At 33.2% G+C, this 21,967-nt stretch overlaps 3 protein-coding genes across 6 annotated transcripts in view; all 3 read left to right on the top strand.

Annotated features, from left to right (window-relative positions):
* The window catches only part of LOC109595878 (epidermal growth factor receptor), an 80,877-nt gene extending 66,690 nt beyond the window's left edge, over nucleotides 1-14,187 (top strand). For 2 of the 4 annotated variants that reach the window (XM_049962489.1, XM_049962488.1), the window contains exons 2-6: nucleotides 2,421-2,668; nucleotides 9,152-10,679; nucleotides 10,746-11,147; nucleotides 11,233-12,652; nucleotides 12,742-14,187. In XM_049962489.1, coding sequence (XP_049818446.1) covers nucleotides 2,533-2,668; nucleotides 9,152-10,679; nucleotides 10,746-11,147; nucleotides 11,233-12,652; nucleotides 12,742-13,515 — 4,260 coding nt within the window. In that variant the 5' untranslated portion in view covers nucleotides 2,421-2,532 and the 3' untranslated portion in view covers nucleotides 13,516-14,187. Of the gene's footprint in view, nucleotides 1-1,472; nucleotides 1,591-2,420; nucleotides 2,669-9,151; nucleotides 10,680-10,745; nucleotides 11,148-11,232; nucleotides 12,653-12,741 lie in introns of those variants that run through there. The other 2 variants (XM_049962490.1, XM_020011309.2) reach the window with 2 other exon arrangements.
* A 1,262-nt stretch (nucleotides 14,188-15,449) lies between these two features.
* LOC109595871 (uncharacterized) lies at nucleotides 15,450-17,904 on the top strand. The gene is made up of 4 exons (XM_020011298.2): nucleotides 15,450-15,572; nucleotides 15,630-15,677; nucleotides 15,749-15,966; nucleotides 16,054-17,904. The coding sequence occupies exon 4, from the start codon at nucleotides 16,206-16,208 to the stop codon at nucleotides 17,715-17,717; it is 1,512 nt and encodes a 503-aa protein (XP_019866857.2). The 5' UTR covers nucleotides 15,450-15,572; nucleotides 15,630-15,677; nucleotides 15,749-15,966; nucleotides 16,054-16,205; the 3' UTR covers nucleotides 17,718-17,904.
* A 1,706-nt stretch (nucleotides 17,905-19,610) lies between these two features.
* LOC109595872 (uncharacterized) lies at nucleotides 19,611-21,802 on the top strand. The gene is made up of 3 exons (XM_020011299.2): nucleotides 19,611-19,648; nucleotides 19,798-20,051; nucleotides 20,119-21,802. The coding sequence occupies exons 1-3, from the start codon at nucleotides 19,611-19,613 to the stop codon at nucleotides 21,780-21,782; spliced, it is 1,956 nt and encodes a 651-aa protein (XP_019866858.2). The 3' UTR covers nucleotides 21,783-21,802.
* The last annotated feature ends 165 nt before the right edge of the window (nucleotides 21,803-21,967 follow it).

The raw sequence follows: 21,967 nt of genomic DNA, 5'->3' as shown, positions 1-21,967 counted from the left end.
TGGTCTGCGTTACTTTTTCCGATTAGAGAGACTTTTTGTACACATCATCTTCGAGAGTGCTGACACAGCGTGCCTATAAACCCTCTCAGCTTGGGGTACCTTTGGGAACTGATTTGATTTATTCGCCTGACAGCAAAATTAATAACCACGAGAGGTATCCTTTTTTAAATACCTGTTTTACCATATAATCACAAGCCAAGACGATATAAAATAATAGTGGTACCTATATATATAAATTAATAGTAAAAACATCCAACATTCTATCGACCCATTGTATCAGAACATATCATCTAATAAGACGACTTTAAGGGCACTCACATTCCCATGAATACCGTTACATTTATTACGATTATTTTAATAATTCTGTAGGGTACTGCATAATTAGCATAAATATGGCTCGTGCAGTGCTTGCGAGCTATAAAATTACAAAGTTATTAGTTAATGTTATACAAGTTAACCTTTAATGATGTCAGTTTTTTGTGTTGGGCTTCGCTTAGTCGTGAAATTTGAGTCTAATAATCAATATCAGTTCATTGTACCATAATTATTTCTTCAAACATTTATCCACTATTCTGAGGTCACAATTTTGGTTTACACATATTTCTAACAAATACGTTGTTTCGTCGTAAAAACCCATTTCAATAATTCTTATTTGGATGTAGATGTTTTAAAATCCAGACTTTGAATACTTAATTAAGTTCGAACCATATGTTGTGTTAAAACAGAAAATCTGAACCTACCGTTTTGTTGTTGTACACGCGTCAGTTGCCCAATTTTTTTCGAGTGGGCTACATTTTATGGTACCTGTCTACCCACAAGGAAAAATAAATTTCGTACGTCTATAATGGCTCTTCCTAACATTATCAATTTTATTGTTGTTTTCTTATTAATGATTTGTAAAAGTGTGGGATTTATAATTTCGTGGTGATATTTCGAAACAAATCTAATATAAATTTCTGAGCACATGTTGGCCCAAAAATATTACATATTTTGGTTGAAATTTGTGTTTACCCAGCCCAATAAACTGCGAAAAGCTATTTGATTAACATCTTTTACCACAGTTGGGGCTTTATAAATAATTTGTGTGTGCTACAACAATTAAAATTACATTGTAATATATTTCAAGCAGTCGCTAAAAACTCGTAAAACGTCTCGAAGACAATGTGCCCCATACAACTCACCAAGCCGAAGTACAAACACGTAATTAGCATCTACATATGCATCGTCACGTGTCCAAACATGTAAAGTAATATCCAAAGGTGAGCAATTTGAATTTTTAACAGGAAAAAATGAGACTGCCGCAATTTATGGTAACACATCCCGTCGATTATAAATTCTACACAGTATATATGTTAACACGATATAGCAACTATAACAATACTTTCAATCTAGCGGTACGAGTTTCTTTTCTGGCCTATCGTTGCAGTCTCTCGAGAGCGTATTATGCTTATGTCTTTCTCGGTCGCACGAGCCGTCGAACTCTAGTCATCTCTCTTAATTTCAACATCTCCCGTGCCTTATTCTTCGGTCGGTACCACCATTTCGACCTGGCGGAACGTGGTACTGTTGACTGTTATGAAACCGCTCCGGGTATGTGTATCATAACAGCGTTGCTTTCTGATTAAGCATAATTTTTATCGAAATCGTGGCTGTTTGTTCCAGTGTTAGGCACGTATTTGCACTAATTCGTGATAAAAGTGTCACCGTTGGTACTGTTTAAGAATTTCTCGCTGCTGTACAAGTTATTGTAATCATTTTTTTCGTAAATCAAGTGGTACTAATGATCTGCACGTGCTCCCCACGTCGAGGACTCCAAAAATTGTCTAAAAAACTCCTTATTACATAATAATAGTTATTAATTATTTTGTAGAATTCGTTGAAGCTGAGATTTAATTAATTTTTTAATATCTTCTTTAAATAAAAAAAAATATATAAATAAATGAATATAATATGTTTGTCTTAGTATTATACTAAATATTATTATTTAATAGCCTTTTCAAATTTGTTTAAAATAGTGATAATAAAATTATATAATCTAGTACCATTACTTTATCATAATTTTTTGTTAACTAATCAATATTAAAAATGGTAAAATATCTTATTATACAAATAATAATTCAAAATTATTTATAAAAAAGTATATTTTTGTACATTACTTTACCTATACTAACGCAAAATGGTACTTCCTCATCGATTCTGAGAGATCCTTAACACCGAAAGAGCCTTTTAATAACCCGGGCATTGTATTATTGTAGAGACACAAAAAAAAATGTACCATGTAAAACAACCTCTTGAACAAATCCCTTGCTTATCTACCTACCTTTCCTATTTTGTGCCGCTGCCACAGTACCGTGCGCACGATTATACCCACCTGTATTTCAAAGCAGGTAAACTAAGCTATAGGTGTGTGTATGTTACAGAACCATGGATCCAGCGGTCAGTTCGAAAGACGACGCGCTGCGGAACGGACCTCGAACCATGTGACCGAACTTTTCGACATCGTAAAGGCGAATTAACCCCCAGCTTCGCAGCATGGGGATCCTCCAATATTGTGTTTTTGTTGTGCTTATAGTGGCGCTTGTGTTAAAGGAATTTAATTGTGTTCCGCACGGATCTAACGCCAAACATCAATCCAGGGACCATAATTCGGATTTTAACAGGGGCAAGAGTAAGTGAAAGTGAAGTGGTCCGCGCCCTTTGATCGGTGTGTGGCGATGGAAGGGTTGTTTGATGGGTGGGTGCAAGGAAACTCAGTTTTTTGTGTCAATGCTTCAACAACAATTATGGCTTGAATGATGTTGAAGGCGGGAAAGTTGTCCTTTGAAGCTTTAAAGTTTGATACGTCTAACTAAGTTTTCTTGTTACCAAACAACGTTACATAAATTCAAATAAAGTACAAATCAACCGCTAATTTCTCAGTCTTGTACTTGTTAAGAATTTTGTGATGTACCTTAGGGAATATTATAATGATCACTTGATTTGTTTAAATAAGGCCGCCTTATAAGAACATCCATTTTAAACGAATTTAATAGAAGCAATAAGTCATGACTAGGAGATTCTCCATATCATCCCATATTGTAATAATACTAATAATGTGTTATGTAGATAAAAGGCAATTCTAATTAATAGCCATATTAAATAATAAGAATGTTCAAGGACAAAAGAGATCACATCTATTATATGGCAGGTTTGACAGTGGAACCTTTATTATCAATCTTTTAGTACTAATTACTTTATAGCTTCCAGCCATTTCGTCATGTGAGTTACGAATTCTAATGTTGAATTGCTGAATATAATTTTATTAAATTGCTGTTAATTCAGCTAGATTAAACTGTCACATTCATATTTACCATAAAACCTTGGTCGAGCGAAGTCATCATAAATTTCGTTTGTCAAAATGTTTTCGTTTTGTCCCAAATAGGTATTATATTTCAAGGATATTCTAACATAGTTAGCAAATAATTTCAAAACACCACAGACACTTTTATCGTTCTATATACTGCTTTTTAATAAATATTTGTTTAAAAGGTGACTCTTACCTTTGGTGGAGGCGCCTTATGAATCTATTTATTTGAAACGCAGTTGGTCTACATGTAGATTACAACCAAGGCATGTTCATAAAATTTACCTCAAGATATTGAACGTATTAATTCAAAAATCCCATATCTTTGTATATTAAATTCACCTTAACCACAAAATAACGCCTCTCAGATATATTCTACAGCAGTTAATCCCCCAAATTATAATCAAGAGACAAACCAAATAGACTTAATTGTGTTTGCCTGTTACTTGATATGTACGTTGTAATTAATAAACATAATTTAGTGTAGCCAGAATAATGGTGTTGGAAGTCTAAGTCAATATGTTATATTTTACCAACGTATCAAATGTTATTTGTCGCACCAACGAAAGTAATACCTAACTAGACACTTGCTTGAGTTGCTTAAAACCTGCCGAGTAAATTGCCACGTACAGTAGAATGACCCAAATTATAGAGAAGAGAGCGGAATTTTAAATGCCACGAATATTTTTAATCCAACCAAATGATACAGTTTCGTTTATTTTTTCACGTGAAATTTACATTTAATGTGTATGTCTCGAAGCCAGATCACCTCCGCTTGTATGAAAAGTGAATTTTAATCGTAGTTTTTTTTTTAATGGAAGCAATTACTTAACGTTTAGATGGTCGTTGATTTTCCAGAAAGTTATCTAAATCGTAAAGGATTCATGGATATTCATGACGTAGGCCTTACAACAATACAATGCGTATTGTAAACGACGTACGCATGGGACACAAAATTACAATTCAATGAATTATGTGATTTCCATAATAATCACGTGTGATTACATTGAACATATTTAGGTTCGTTGTTGTGGGAAATTAAACAAAAGCTGTGGTTCTGTTTTGATTAAATTAAATGATTTGGACGAGCGTGTTAAAATTTCAACATTTTGTTTGGTGGCTGAACATAATGGTAATTAAAGTTCTTTCAATGTACAACAAAGTGTCCTTTGTTGAACGAACAATCAAAGGATTATAAACATCCAATCAAGCGACAATGAATACAAATATTATCCTGTCTTGAACATTAAAGGAGTCAGCCAGTTCGTAGTAAAACAAAAAGCTGCAGCATGAACTCCAAGCACGTCATTAATCAAGATCAAGTCGATGGCTTGCATGTTGAGAGTGTATAATGTGCAGTGATTGAAGACGTTCTCGAACAATCGCACATGTACCAAATATTTTCTTCGGTCACAACAATGTTTTGTTAAGCGAATCTTGTTTTAAATCTATGATAATTCAAAAGAGTATCCAGATTAAATCCTTGTACAAATTTCTCTTCTTTAGTGTGGCCATAAGTGGTGTTTCTTTATCACCATGTGTCGCATAAAAACCAATTAAATATTTAACCAGCCATAAAGTAATAATATTTTTAGAACGAAAACAAAGCGTGCTGTTATCGTACAAAATCACTTATTCCATGAATATTACAGTACAAATATTTTCACAAATTATGTGTGAATAACAAAATGCACTTTGAATACCTTAGTACCATTGGAGTTCCTACCAATTCATCCTAATTTCACTGAAGGACTCTGGAGTTTTAAAAGACCAAAGTACAATCGTCTTGAAAGATAAAAGCTCTCAGATACAATTTCCAAAATTCACTGCAAGGAGCAGCAGAAAACAATCAAATTCTGATTCATATCAATCATCATCCAAGTGGATTATACAAGTTTTCTAGATAAGGTGTAATTAAATGTAGATTTATGTAGTTTGAGCACAAGTTAGTAATTAAGACGCTTCGCATGTTAGATGGATTATTAATATGGAATATTTTTTGACATCATCTCAATGGCATGTGTTGTCTCGATTAGATAATAATTGCATGTTTCATGGTACACTGACAATTTGTATTATACCATTAATCAAAATTTCATCGGCAACATAAATAAAGTATCAAAAATTTTATTTCGTGTAAGTATCAAATAGAAAAGAAGGTACTTCTAAACCAATAAGTCTGTGTTAACTAATAAAAATCCTTATAAAATTAATTTTATTTATTTGAAGATACTTATTGCAGACAAATAATAACACACAAGTTTGTGAACACAGATATAAAATTAACAAATTCAATATTTAAACAAACGCACCTCTTAAATTTTTTTATGAAAAACCAATGTCACATGGACGGACTTAAAACAATATTAAAATGCAAATACTCAGGTGTGTCAATAATATGTATTAACGAGTTTGCAGCATTCCTTTTCATATTTGAGTTCTTGATGTTTATATCACAAATTACCTGAATGAAAATAACAATTGCGTAATTAATGCTGCATTCAACTACCCAAACAATTAGGCACGCAACCAGGTCGAATGTATACTTAGCGAAATGTCATCCACATAGACGAAACTGCACAAATTACCCGATTGCCGTCTTAAGACAATTACTAAAATCATGTGAGTGATGTATAAATGGTTTTCCCATGCACCGTTCGCATTTCGTCTCGCATTGTTTTGATGGATACAACAACAAATGGATCAGTAATATACTGAAATCTTGCGGAATTCAGTTATTTCATCGATTACCAATAATTATCGGGTATCGTTACCACATTTAGAACAGGAAATGAGTATCTTGTAACTCTTCCATTGAACAATAATTGCGTTATTGCAGAATTTCTATCCTCAAGTGGTTTATTTATGAATTGTTTTATCAACTATAATCTTTTTACGGCTTGTTTTTAATGCAAGACGTCCTCCATTAGCATACATTAAATTTATCGTTTCGATGCGGAATTTTGAAAACGATTAAGGTCGCAACAGAAATATCAGTATGGGGGACAGATCACTTTTAGTGCGACCATAAGTATTGTAAGTTGTTTTTTAATTGTTTATCATTTTAAAGGTATCTTCGTGTTTCAGCAATAAAAACGAGTTGATGCGTTTAATATCTTAAGAATGTCTTAATGCATTTGGAGATACCGAAACGTCCTTTACATTTAGATAAAGTTTGTATTTTGGTGACGAGTCGGCATATGACGTACTAATTGTATATTTTAATTCTTAAATTTTCATGACAAGTAAAACAAGATTTTTCAGATGCTAAACCAAAAAAAGTATATCAAATTTTATTTCTATGGATTTAAACAAAACAACATGAGTGTATTTTGATACTTTGTCACAATGTCACATCATGTAACTTAAGCAAGCGTAAAATTATAATTTAATAGTGAGATAAAATTTCAGTTTAATTTTATGCTTGTGAGGAACTTGATGTCTGTATTTTTACTAATATACGAGCAAAATTTACTAAGTTTAATTTGTTAAAAACATTCGGCAAGGTCAGAAGTCCAGTTGAAGATCGACAAAGGAAATAAAGATTACAGTTTGAGAGTGACTTGCCAGTCATCTTGATTAGTTTCTTTGTACTGGAATAAATGAACCGAACAATAATGCATATACAGATCATATCTGGCTTTACAACCTGTTAAAAAGTGCAATGTAATTATCGATCCAGTGCATTTGAGTGAGACAGAACTATCTGACTTTTAAGAGGTTTGATATAAATCATCAGAACATTATATTCAACATTCAATGCCCCCTTATTAATAAAAATATTTCAAAGAGTCACCACATTTTTATAGTGATACGTACACCATATGTTGAGCCAAACATGTACTTGCAAATTTTTATCACATGTTATAGTACATTCCGTTCAAGAGATCTTCTATTGTTCAAAAACAGTACATTTCGTTTTAATTTTAATCCCATCTAAAGAAAAAGGCACAAAGAAGTTTAGGAACAGAGTAACAAATGATTGTACCTGGACGAACCCACATCTCCAAATTTCTAGAATCCCTAACTTTAAAAAAATACCTACCTACTTTAAAATTTAGTGCCAATCAATTGTAAAGTGTAGCAATTTAACAACAAATAAATGTGCAAAAATTACTATCGATGATGTATTAAAAAACATTTTAGTGCAACTATCTATAAATGGACACCTGAGTGACCGTTAATAATATATTTGTTTATTTATTTTCTTACGTTCACTGTGTGGGTTGTATGTGAGTGGGATATCAGTTTTAATTTGGTCTTTTAACGCAGGAACATCCTGAAATATATTTCACATCATCGACTATTGGGTTACAAGAAGTTATGTACATATAAGCAACTGTTATTTATTTTTTCGTTATCACTTTATTTACTATTTAATAAAGAAATAAATCACTCTTTCTTCTCAAGTCCCTTGTGAAATGTAAACTTGGGTTTTATACTTCTCTATCACGTATCTATTTGTTAAAACATCTGCTGATGTCGCAGTATCTCTGATATAATACCTTCGTTCATTTCATTGTTATCAGTGACATTTCTGTTGTGTGGAACATATTGTTTGCACGACAAAAACAACAATAACAAAATTCGTTATTCTCCATTTCTAGTAAATTAATTTAATGAAAAGCTCTTAATCAAACAAACAAAATGAAATTGTATAGTTATGATGCAGTAAACTTGAAGAACACTAATAGGTCAGTACCCTTGACAGAAGAAAGCAATTGCGGTTGTAGTAAAAATCAAGCTCGGGAACAAGTTAAAGATTGAGAGTGATGTCCATGTAGAGACAAGCCTGGTGCACGGAGGTATGTGCAAGGCGCCATGGCCGCTGATAACGGGACAGCGGTATTTCTACCAGCCGTCTCACCCCCTGATGCGTAGTTGTTAACTTTGCCATACCTGGAAACCAGGTAAACTTCTATAATAACCGAGTGGTCCCGCTTTCCAAGGAACCAGCAAAATAAACTTAACTTTTCTTCTGGTAACAATAGCCTGGGCTCTTTCTTGAACGTTTTATTGCTTGACTTTTTAATTCTGACTTTATCACCACCATATAATGTGTGTTAGAAATTTAAACCGTATTAATTAATTTTAAAATAAGGCAGAACAATACAGTACTTTACTATTCCGAAGTAACGGTAGTAATATTATTTAAAATCAATGTTATGGCTACTCAGAGCAGTAGGAATGCATGGAATATTTAATTTCTGTCACGGATTACGTGTGGCATATAGTAACAACTAGTTCGCCCACGTTTTTAGACAGTATTCCTAAGTACCATGGTTGTTCAAGTAAAAATTAAGGTCATCTTCGTAAAAATTACTAACTTAAAGTGATGATCACTTTTAACAATATTTAGTTTAAGATACAGTCGCTTTCCTATTATTTACAACAACATAGAAAGGGAGAAAGTGGTTAATATTCATAATATACTTATTAAATTGTTGTATGTCGCAAACAATAATTATTTAACACAATATTATGTAAAAAGATTTTTCGTTACTTCGCAACAAAATATTTTATTTTATTTTGCATTTCTAATTATTTTCTCTTGAAACCAAATGCTCTATATTGGAATGTAACTTCTTGCTGATCCACGGTCGCCACAAATAATTATCAACCAGTTATTTTTTGCTGTCAAACCGAAAATATTATTCAGATTGTATCTTCTATTTTGTTGCCTTGTGTGCCACATATGTAACTATTCATGGGCCATTCATCAAATCTCATCCATAATAAATGTAAAAATGTCGATCACCGACTCACATTAGCATCAAATTTAAAACTGATTAACGTTTTTTGTTTCAGTTTGTATCGGTACTAATGGGCGCATGTCGGTACCTTCCAACCGAGATCACCACTACAGAAACTTGAAGGACCGCTACACAAACTGCACATATGTGGACGGAAACCTGGAACTCACCTGGTTGCAGGATGAAAATTTGGATCTGAGCTTTTTGCAGTACATCCGCGAAGTAACCGGTTACGTGCTCATCTCCCATGTGGACATCAAGCGGATCGTGTTGCCGCGTTTGCAAATCATCCGTGGACGGACCTTGTTCAGAATGAACACTCGCGGGGAAGATTTCTCATTGATTATAACCCTGTCAAAAATGTTCACGATTGAGCTTCCCTCCCTCCGTGACATCTTAAATGGAAACGTGGGCGTATTTAACAACTACAATCTTTGTCACGTGAAGACCATCGACTGGAATGAAATAATAACAGGAAACAACGCTAATTATAGCTATACTTACTCCTTCAGTTCCCCCGAAAGAAACTGCCCCGCTTGCCACGAAAGCTGCGAAAGAGGCTGTTGGGGCGAGGGTGAGGAGAACTGTCAGAAGTTCTCGAAGGTGACCTGCAGCCCGCAGTGCTACAAAGGAAGATGCTACGGATCGAATCCACGAGAATGTTGCCATTTATTCTGTGCCGGTGGCTGTACCGGACCGAAACAAAGCGACTGCATAGCGTGCAAGAATTTTTACGATGACGGTGTTTGCACACAAGAGTGTCCCCCCATGCAAATGTACAATCCAACTACGTACTCCTGGCAACCGAATCCCAAAGGTAAATATGCTTATGGAGCCACGTGTGTGAAAAATTGCCCGGAACATTTGCTAAAGGACAGTGGGGCTTGTGTCAGGACGTGTCCACCCAATAAAAAAGCTGAAAATGGTGAATGCATTCCATGTGACGGACCTTGCCCAAAGACTTGTCCCGGAAATGTTGTCGTAGACTCTGGAAACATTGATAAATTTAAAGGTTGCACCATTATTGAAGGATACATTAGCATTTTGGAAATCACCTTCAAAGGATATCAGGACATCTACCCCAATTTCACTTTCGGTGAACGGCACGAAAAGATGCATCCAGATAGGCTGGAAGTGTTCAGTTCTTTGAAAGAAATTACCGGGTACCTTGATATAGAGGGTTACGACAAAGATTTCAAAAACCTTTCCTACTTTAGAAATCTCGAAGTTATTGGCGGCCGAACTCTATTTGAATACTTGTCATCTTTGTACATCGTGAAGACTTCTTTAGAGTCGTTGGAATTAAAGTCACTTAAGAAAATCAATACGGGAACCATTAGCATATTAGAAAACAAACACTTGTGCTTTGCGGACACTATTAAATGGGACAAAATCAAGAAAAAGGACCATCCACTTCTTTTGGCTAATAATAGTGACCCTCTAACGTGTCAAAACAGAGGACTAGTGTGCGATGAACAGTGTAGCAAAGACGGATGTTGGGGACCTGGACCAGATCAATGTCTCTCTTGTGCAAACTTTAAATATGGCAACAGATGCATCCAGAATTGCACCGTAATACCAGGGTATGTATACTTATACTTACTGATTACTTATTCAAGATTTTAATTAATTTATTATTATATTTCCAGAATATACCGTGCAGACAACAAGGAATGCAAACCGTGTCATGAACAATGTGGTTCATATTGTACTGGTCCCGGCCGAGAACACTGTGATGCCTGCAAAAACTTCAGAGATGGCCCATATTGCGTAGAAAGTTGCCCTACTAACAAATACAACAACAGTGGTATATGTGAACAATGTCCCTCTATTTGTATTGATGGATGCACTGGTCCCAATCCTACTGTTGGTTTGGGAGGATGTCGTTCTTGTCACCTTGCAGTTCTGAATCTCAATGGAACAGTCAACAATTGTCTTTACAAGAATGATTCTTGTCCTGATGGATACTATATGGAACTGGTGACCTCCCAGACTCAAGAACATTTGATACCACTAATGGGAAAGAACATATGCAGAAAGTGTCATCCAAGGTATGTACCTAATTGTACCTATCTGTAGAACTTATTTATTATTTTAATTATTTATAACTTTAATTAATACAAATTAATTTTTTAGGTGCAAAAAATGTACAAGTTATGGCTTCCATACGTCTGTATGCCAACAATGCACCCTGTACAAGAAAGGAGAACAGTGTGAGGATGAGTGTACGCCAGACTTTTACCCCGACGATAAACGTCGGGAGTGTATGCCATGTGACAGTGAATGCCGAGGATGCACCGGACCAGGACCGGAAAACTGCATATCTTGCCAAAACCTTAAGCTGTACGACGACCAAAGTGATACCAACAGCAGTTCCTTTAAATGTATTTCTACTTGCCCGCCGGAATTTCCTCACAGACATTTCCCTGAAAACGCCGAACCGTTTTGTTCAGAAATCAACGTATCTGCATCGCCAGTAATTGCTAAGAGGAACGATATTTGGTATATAGTAATAGGAATAATTGTGTCAGTGTTTTGTATTGCAACATGTGTAGCATGTTTCTGGGTATACATAGTAAAGCAAAGGGAAACTGAAAGCACCATGAAAATGACTATGGCATTAACTGGCTTGGATGATAATGAACCCTTACGACCAAGCAACGTGGCACCAAACGTTGCTAAATTGAGAATTATAAAAGAAACCGAAATAAGGAAAGGCAATATTCTCGGGTTGGGTGCTTTCGGTACTGTCTACAAAGGAGTGTGGATTTTAGAAAATGAAAATGCTAAAATTCCTGTTGCTATTAAAGTACTTAGAGAAGACACTGGAGCTAACACAAGCAAGGAGTTCTTGGGAGAAGCTTATATAATGGCTAGCGTTGATCATCCTAATTTACTACAACTTCTAGCAGTATGTATGACGTCACAAATGATGCTGATCACGCAACTCATGCCTTTGGGTTGTTTGCTTGATTTTGTCAGAAAAAATAAAGATAAAATTACCTCTAAAGCATTACTTACTTGGTCTACACAAATTGCGAGGGGTATGGCATATTTAGAAGAAAAACGTCTGGTTCACAGAGACTTAGCTGCTAGAAATGTTTTAGTGCAATCACCGGCTTGTGTAAAGATTACAGATTTTGGTTTGGCCAAACTTCTCGACATTAACGAAGAAGAATATAAGGCTGCAGGTGGAAAAATGCCCATCAAATGGTTAGCTTTGGAATGCATTCAGCACAGGATATTTACTCACAAATCTGACGTGTGGGCTTTCGGAGTCACTATTTGGGAGTTGCTTACCTTTGGAGGACGTCCTTACGAAAATGTACTTGCCAGAGACGTGCCTGAATTACTTGAAAAAGGCGAACGATTACCCCAACCATCCATAGCGAGCATTGATGTTTATATGATAATGATAAAATGTTGGATGCTCGATGCCGAAAGTAGGCCATGCTTCAAAGAACTTGAAGATGATTTTTCTAAAATGTCAAGAGACCCAGGAAGATATTTAGCTATTCCAGGAGACAAATACATGAGACATCATTTTCCTACAAAGGTAAGCGGAATGCTAAATGAAATTTAAAATTTATATTATCCTCTTATTTTATAATGAATATTATATAAATTAATTATTTTTTGTTACAGCCTGACAAAGATATTAAAAATTTGGCAGTCAATCTGGATACATCCGAGTCCATGTCTGAAGGAGACGAATATCTCCAGTCAAAGTCAAGGGTCCCAATTCAACAGTCCGGAATGTCATCAACTTCTTCAATGAGTATTCAGCCCAATTCTGGTAGATGTTGGCCACATGACACCTCTGATCCTAGCAGATCTTGGCCCCCCATAATAAATGACACATCTGATGGAAGTGCTTCGCAATATCAGAATCATATCAACAACAAACTTCTAAGATTCTCACAAGGTCCTGGATACGATCCAAGACTCATGTATCCACCTCAATCAGATGGGTCCAGTTTCCGTTACTGCGGAGATTCCTTAAAAATGAGAGACAGAACTGGATCTGACGAATACGATTCAGGACGTTCCCAGGCCCAAGTTGGTACTTTAAAATTGGAACTCCCCGTAGATGAAGATGATTATTTGATGCCATCTCCACAACAAACCCAAACCACTTCGACTTACGTTGATCTTATAGAAACAAATAAACCCGACAATGTTAATACAGCAATATTATTTAATAATATGGGTGCAGATTTTTATAAAACGAATATAGATAATCCGGAATATCTGATGAACAGTGAAACACCGAATCAAACAGTTGGTCTTCCTACCGTTTCCGAATATATAAACGCTTCCAGAAAAAACCCTCAAAGAAGCTCAGAGGAGGAGTCAGATCATGAATACTACAATGAAATGCAACCTTTGCAAAGTAGTAAAGAGGGTGCAATTGTATAAGTGAAACAGAAGTACTTTGCAAAAAGTGTAATTGGTCAATTAAACAATTGTTAATTTTAAATGAGAAGGAATGAATGAATACGTGGTCGAAAGTATATAATAGATCTGTAAGGTTATACAATTCGCCGATACAATAACTTAAAAAGTGGACTGAATTTGTAATCCTATGTACAAATATTACAAAATGGCCTGTGTACTTTCAGTGTAGAGACAAGGCTGTGCCAGTTATTCTTTTGTTATGCTACTTAATTAATCTAAGTTTACTGATGGCATCTCAAAACTATGACAATAACTAAGTGCCATCCATATGAATGGCCTACTTTTGAGGAAACATATATTTTGTACATATATACATATATAGTTTTAGTTTGTAATAATTTGGGTAAGTTGTAAAGGTTATGCCTCGTTATCTTGCCCATTCTATCTGTGATAAAAGTAATGTACATATAAATATTGTAAAACAAGTTTGAATTATAAGGAAGATCATTATATTATAGTATAGTTGTGTCAAAAAATCTCAATTGTATGTAATTTTTATTTATATAGAATATAGTTCACATGAACTTCTGTTTCTTTTTAATGCACTTAAGCTGTGCCATTTTGTTGTGAGTGCCTTTGTAATTTATCATCCTTATAAAGATTTATAAATTTTTAATAAAACATGACAATAAATGCTGTATTTTATTGATAATTTCCTGTGCAATCGAATCTCAATTTACAATATATATATGATAGATTAGCGACTGTTAATCTGTCTTTTTAGTTTGATTAAAACACTAAATTCACAATAACACGCTTTATTACAACAAACGTAGTTTAACCCTCGACATCTAAAGCTTGACTGCCCAGTTCTTTCTTAAAAACTGAACCGAATATCAAATATAAACAAATCCTTCAGATTTATTTACAAAACAAAATAGTCTAAATAGATGTGAGCCCGTCGCATCGGTCCATCGGTGAAGATGATGACGTAAGCTAACATATATATATATATATTTTTGTTTCTGATAATGAAAATCACCCATTATATATATATATATACATATATATATATATATATATATATATATATATATATATATATACCCGATAGAAACAGTAAGAAAATTAGAGAATTGAATGGCATGTAATAAAATATTACATTACATATTTCTAAATGTTCAATATATTTATAATTGTGTATAATTTATTTCATCTGAAGGGATTACCACTAGATTATCAATAATTTGTGCAAATTTGGAATCATAATTCAATTAAGGAGAAAATTAGTGGTATTCCACCCATGATTAATTACATACATATAAAATAGAAATTAAATTTGCTTATTTTGGTACATTACAATATTATCTATATTGATGATTTAATTAAATAAATACATGTATCAAATATCTTTAATATTATCTATATTTAATATCTGAACTCGTGCGGATCCTAGAAATTTTGAACGTCGAGTATAAGTATTAAATACTCGGTAGTACTTGACCTTATTCGTAAAGGATATAAAGCTAATAAACTTCAATTATTGGATTTTTTAATAATTATTGGATTTTTTAATAATTTTTTGTACCTAAAATACGATGTTGAAAGTATAGAAAAAATGGATTTTAATATTTTGTCGTTATTTTGTTTTTCCAAATATATTAATTGCTTTTAACTCGTATAAACAATAAAGGCTACGCATCCTGAGAAACACTTACAAATATTATTGTTGATGTAATAAATGTACTGAGATCATATATGTTCAATCAAGTGTGTGAGCCCATATTTGATTCAGAAGCACGGTTTCAGAACATCGTCTAATTCATTAACTTTATAAATTGATTGAGATGTTAAAAAAAATGTGACTGCAACATTAAAGTTGGACAATATTTCAAAGAAGCAAATAAAAAATTATTATTTTTATTGTTTTATATTGTCTGTCAACAAATTTATCTGCTCTATCAATATTAGTTGTGTTATCGAAATGTTATCGAAATATATTATTTTTACATCTGTGCAACATTTCACGCAAGAGCAATGAAAATTAAGTCTTCATATAACTGTACAAACTTATTTAGGTATGTATATATTTCTTCATTTTTAATGCATAAAATATTGTAGGTTATCACTTTTAGATGAGGAGGAACATTTGTGAATTAATCCTGACATAAATTAGTCACACTGTAAATGAGATTAGATCATAATTATCTTTAGTTCCATCTTTTTGAAATTTTTAAATTATTACTTGTTTTAGGTTTGGGCGCAATAAAAAGAATAGCTTAAAATGGTTATGTTTAATAGCTCTATTTGGTTTATTTGTTTTCACTTTTACACAACATTCAAGACAACTAAGTTGGAAATATAGTAACGTCTTTGTTAAAACAGAAGGTTGTAGAATTCCATTTATAGATGCATGGGACAATTCAATAAAAAAATTCATAAAGGATGTGAAACCGCCAGTTTGCAACAAAGGTAAATATTAAAGGGTATTAATTATTATTAATATTTAATAATATTAAATATTACTTATTACAATTACTTATTGTGAACAATTTTTAGGGATTCCGCCATTATTCGGTTTTAATTTTACTTCAATTTTCTTGATTGAATCATCTTTAGAAGCGTACAATATTACTCAGACGAGTTTGCTTACTTGTTGTTATCAAAATGTGATCAGGGAAAATCCAAAACCAAACGAGAAAGACGATAAAATGCGTATTGGTAAAATCTGTACACCTGTAAATGAAGATGTAGTAAGCATTAAGGATGAATATATTATTCTTACATGTCAATATAATAAAACTGAAGTATATAAAGATGTATTTTGGTTTGTACCTTCTAAAATTGACAAAGAAAAACAGAAAATATTTGACGTACACCCTTTAAACGTTTTAATCGTGGGTTTAGATGCAGTATCCAGATTAAATTTACACAGACAAATGCCCAAAACTGTCGATTACCTCCATAGGATAGGATCCATAGAACTGCTTGGTTACAATAAAGTCGCCGACAATACATTTCCGAATCTAATACCAGTGTTGACAGGGCAATTTGAGAAGGAAATTAAAAAAACGTGTTGGCGAAGGAATATTCATTTCGACAGCTGTAAATTTTTATGGGACATGTATAAGGAAAGAGGATACATGACCTCATTTGGAGAAGATTCAACGTCGATTGGTTTGTTTAATTTGGAGCGTAAGGGTTTCATAAATCAACCTACCGACTATGCATATGGTTACTATAGTCGTATATCAGAAAAAGAAATTGGGAATTCGAACAACCCTACTGTTTTTGAATGTATCGGGTCTAGAGATATTTATAAAGATCTTTTAAATTATATGACGAGTGTTACGTTAAGAATGAAAATGGATGAAACACCGTATTTTGCCTTTTACTGGGGAGCTAGTTTATCCCATGATTTTCTAAATAAACCCAGAATTGGTGACGGAGATTATTTAAGTTATTTTAGTAATCTAAAGGATCAAGGTTATTTAGAAGATACTATTTTAATATTTATGAGCGATCATGGCATACGTTATGGTGATATTCTTGAAACGTATCAAGGTAAAATGGAAGAGCGAATGCCTTTTGTATTTATAAGACTTCCTGAATGGTATATTAAAAAGTTTGATCAGGCTTATAATAACTTACTTGGAAATGTCCATAAACTAACTACACCTTTTGATTTGCACGAAACAATAAAGGACCTACTCGATCCGTACCAACTGACGGCTAATTATTTAAATAATAGGGAGACAGCGAATCTACGGGGAATTAGTTTATTTAGCCATATTCCAGAAACAAGGACTTGTGAATCTGCTGCCATTGATGCCCATTGGTGTATATGTCAAGGGAGTGTTGAAATATCAACTAAGCAGACAACGGTAGTAGAAGCGGGCAACTATATTGTTTCTTACATGAATAACCTCCTTGAAGGATATGCCGAATGTTCTAATTTGGTTTTAGATCAAGTTGTCAATGCCAGACTTATGATACCCAGTAAAACAATTATGAGAGGAAAATTACAATTTCAAGATTATATGATAACAGTTAGAACTGTACCAGGAGAAGGATTATTTGAAAATACACTAAGGTATTATACAGAAAGTAAGATATTCAATGTAACAGGAACAATTAGTAGATTGAATATGTATAAAAATCAGAGCGCATGTATAAATAATTACCAATTGAAATTATATTGTTTTTGTAAATCTTTATTATGATAATTTAGTTATAATATAAGTTAGGAGTAACTATCGTATAGAACAATGGTAGACAAATTTGAGAAAAGAATTATGTCAATAGTTCTGCTAAAACTAGAACATTTTTCTGTTATTTCATCATATTGTTAATTTTACTGATAATGAACTGATTAAGAATATAATAATCTGATAACGTAATTTTGTAAATATTTTTTTAATTAATAAAATTAATCATAAATATCTCAACATATGCAACCCTGTTTACTTTGTACTATTCTTATACAGTAGGAAAAACATTTGACCCGTCTGAATCTACAGAGAGACAGTAAAAGTCAGCCCCGTAGGGGAAGGCATACTATTTCTATCGTACCTGATGTCTTTCTCAAGATTCAGAAGGATCAACCTCTTTTGGTACTGTATAATGATTTTTTTGTAATTGATTGAACTTACTTGTCGAAGATTGTACCACAGAATTTTATAAAATGCTCTTGGTATACTTGATGCATCCGTACCGACTTTCGTAAGAACAATGTATTCCCTGCTCGTAACACCGATTACCATCTATTGTTGCAAGACCATTCTGTGGACTCATTGCTAGTAAGAAAAGAAAAAACGTCAGCAAAGTTTCTTGTCAACATATTACATGACAAAATTGATTGTTCTTATGTACTAGCCAACATTGGATTTAACGTGTCAAGACTTAATTCAAGGAGCAGCGTTTCTCTCACCATGCCAAGACATAGAAACAATGTTCTACCAAAAAACCAAATTTTCCAAATGTGCAGGAATGCTAACAAATATTGAGATGATATTTTTAATTAAGATGTCTTGAAACATTATTATGTATTAAACTACTTCATTCAGGATTAAAGAATGTGAGAGTGATACATCCACGTTATATCATATACATGCACATGGGAAGCTGTACTGTCTCACTATTCACTATCCTGATCAACCAGATTTGAATGTGATTGTGAGCTTGATATTATGTAAAATTTCATGACATTCTGACCGTTAGTTATGAGGTTACAGTCGTTTTAGTAACCCCAGTTTTGTAATTTTCAAGACAATAGATGGGGAAAAAATAGTGTTGAAGGCAATCAGTGACTTGATAAGCATTATGGGGGCTCTGCACCAATAAAATTAACTCCTGTATGGTATAGTTCAAGGGAAATAAAAAGGATTACTTTTGTCGGTATATGACAGTGGATGAAACATAGATCCACCACCACACGCCTGAATCAAAGAATCAAAAATATTGTTAGTTCCCATGGGACCAGCATAGAATTTTGTCTAGAGAAAAGTAAAACCATCAATAGTTTAAATGGCATTATTGGACCGACTGAGTACAGAAATCTAGAAAAAAGGGCCCCATTCGTAAAATAAAATAAACAACTGTTAAATTAGATGAATTGTTTCCTCGTCTACCATACTCTCCAAATTTGGCCTATAACGACTCCTGTTTTTTTTGCAAACTTGAAAAAAAATGCTACAGAAAAACAAAATTGGCTCAAATGAAGCAGTGATTGCCGAATCTGAGGCCTATTTTGAAATCGTCTTATATAAAGAGCTTCTAAAAAGTTAGAGGAATGAATGTATCACTCTTAAAGAAGAGTTGATGAATAAACTAGAATTTATAAACAACAATATTTTTCTTAGTTATACTGGAGACTTGAATTGAATGATTTGTTATCTTGGACATATAAAATTGGTAATCAGTAGAATAGTGACCGGGTAAACTTGACGTGCGTTTGAATTTTGGACCTTGAATATAATCACTGCATAATAGTGTACAAAAAAGATAAGCTATTTTTCTCTTGTTTCATATATCATACCAGATAAAATGTGTTATCTATATATCTACAATCTTTTTAATTTTTGTTTATACCTTTAGTTAGTGAAATTACTGGAACCATGAAATTTACTCTGTACAAATATACAAAATTACTTAAGTACGTATAAAATCATTTAAATTTATTATACGAAAATTGTATTAATTTAAATATTGTAATTTATATTTTTTGTGATGATTTTTAATTTAATCGTATCACTTCTAAATATATTTATTTAAAATTTAATATTTCTTATTATTTTATTTCAGGCATGAATACAACAATAGGAATAGCTTAAAATGGCTATGTTTCGTTATTTTTTCTTGTATAATCGTTGTATTATTTTTGCAATTCATACAATATATAACGATAAGATCTGACTATGTGGCACTGCCAGAAAGAATTAAGCACAATAACAACTTCTTTGTTAAAACAAAAGGATGTAGGATTCCTTTCATGGATGCATGGGACAACTCGATAAAAAAATATGTAAAAAAAGTAAAGGCCCCAATTTGCAATAATGGTAAATATCAACGGTTACTTTATAAAAATATTATTATGTCATTTTCACTGTTTTATTTAAATTTTAGGGAAACCAGCGTTATTTGGTTTTAATTTCACTTCAATTTTCTTGATTGAATCATCTTTAGAGGTGTACAATATTACTGAGAAAAGTTTGCTTACTTGTTGTTATCAAAATATAACTAGGCAAAATCCAAAACTAAAAGAGAACGACAATAAAATGTCTATTGGCAAAATCTGCACACCTGTAAAAGAAGGTGTAGCAAGTATTAAGGATGAATATATTATTCTTACGTGTGACTACAATAAAACTAAAGTATATACGGATGTATTTTGGTTTGTACCTTCTAAAATTGACAAGGAAAAGCAGAAAACATTTGACGTACACCCTTTAAACGTTTTAATTGTGGGTTTAGATGCAGTATCCAGATTAAATTTACATAGACAAATGCCCAAAACTGTTGATTATCTCCATAGCATAGGATCCATAGAACTGCTTGGTTACAATAAAGTCGGCGATAATACATTTCCGAATCTAATACCTGTGTTGACAGGACAATTTGAGGAAGAAATTAAAAAAACGTGTTGGCTAAAAAATCTTCATTTTGACAACTGTACATATTTGTGGGACTTATATAAGGAAAGGGGATATGTAACTTCATTCGGAGAAGATTCAACGTGGATGGGTTTATTTAATTACCAACGTAGGGGATTCACAAATCAACCTACCGATTATGCGTATGGTTATTACAACCGTATATCGGAAAAAAAAATTGGGAATTCTCACAACTTTAATGTTTTTGAATGTATTGGGTCTAGAGATATTTACAAAGATCTTTTAAATTATATGACGAGTGTTACGTTGAGAATGAAAATGGATGAGACACCTTATTTTGCCTTTTACTGGGGAGCTAGCTTATCCCATGATTATTTAAATAAACCCAGTATTGGTGACGGTGATTATTTAAGATATTTTAGGAACCTAAAGGATCAAGGTTATTTAGAAGACACTGTTTTAATATTCATGAGCGATCATGGAATTCGATGGGGAGATATTCGTCAAACATATCAAGGCAGAATGGAAGAACGAATGCCTTTTGTATTTATAAGACTTCCCGAATGGTATATTAAAAAGTTTGATCAAGCTTACAATAACTTATTGGAAAATGTCCATAAACTAACTACACCATTTGATTTGCACGAAACAATAAAGGATCTACTAGACCCGTACCAACTGACGGCTGATTATTTACACAATAGGGACACATCGAATCATCGCGGTATTAGTTTATTCAGTGACATCCCAGAAACAAGAACTTGTGAATCTGCTGCCATTGATGCACATTGGTGTACATGTCAACAGAGCGTTGAAATATCAACCAATCACACAACGGTGGTAGAAGCGGGTAACTATATTGTTTCTCATATGAATAGCCTCCTTGAAGGGAATGCCGAATGTGCTAATTTGGTTTTGGATCAAATTGTGAATGCTAGACTTATGGTTCACGGCAAAAAAATTATGGGAGGAAAATTGCAATTTCAAGATTACATGATTACTGTTAGAACTCTTCCGGGGGAAGGACTATTTGAAAATACAGTAAGATATTTTTTAAACAGTAAGACTTTCAATGTAACTGGCACAATTAGTAGATTGAATATGTATGGGAGTCAGAGTGCATGCATAACTGATTACCATTTGAAATTGTATTGCTTTTGCAAATCTTTATTATGATTTTGATCTTCTAGAACAAGGTGCATGCACAAATTTAATAAAAGACTTGTTTGTTTTATCTATTGTGTTAATTTTGACACTAGTGAACTGATTAAGAATATAATAATAAATGTATACTTCTAAATTTTCATACCTATATTTGTTCGGGTTTATAGGTTGATATATATTGGAATTATTTGCTGACG

This window comes from Aethina tumida, chromosome 2 (assembly GCF_024364675.1).
Source record: "Aethina tumida isolate Nest 87 chromosome 2, icAetTumi1.1, whole genome shotgun sequence".
In the NCBI taxonomy this organism is placed as follows: Eukaryota; Metazoa; Arthropoda; class Insecta; order Coleoptera; family Nitidulidae; genus Aethina; species Aethina tumida.
The sequence above is the reverse complement of the archived record's forward strand: the minus strand, read 5'-3'. Positions and strand labels throughout refer to the sequence as shown.

Excerpts from the sequence above, each read along its gene's own strand:
- LOC109595871 (XM_020011298.2), top strand. The coding sequence starts at position 16,206 with ATGCGTATTGGTAAAATCTGTACACCTGTAAATGAAGATGTAGTAAGC.
- LOC109595872 (XM_020011299.2), top strand. The coding sequence starts at position 19,611 with ATGAAATTTACTCTGTACAAATATACAAAATTACTTAA. Across the intron at positions 19,649-19,797 it reads AAATATACAAAATTACTTAA|GCATGAATACAACAATAGGA; the intron begins GTACGTATAAAA and ends ATTTTATTTCAG. Across the intron at positions 20,052-20,118 it reads GGCCCCAATTTGCAATAATG|GGAAACCAGCGTTATTTGGT; the intron begins GTAAATATCAAC and ends TTTAAATTTTAG.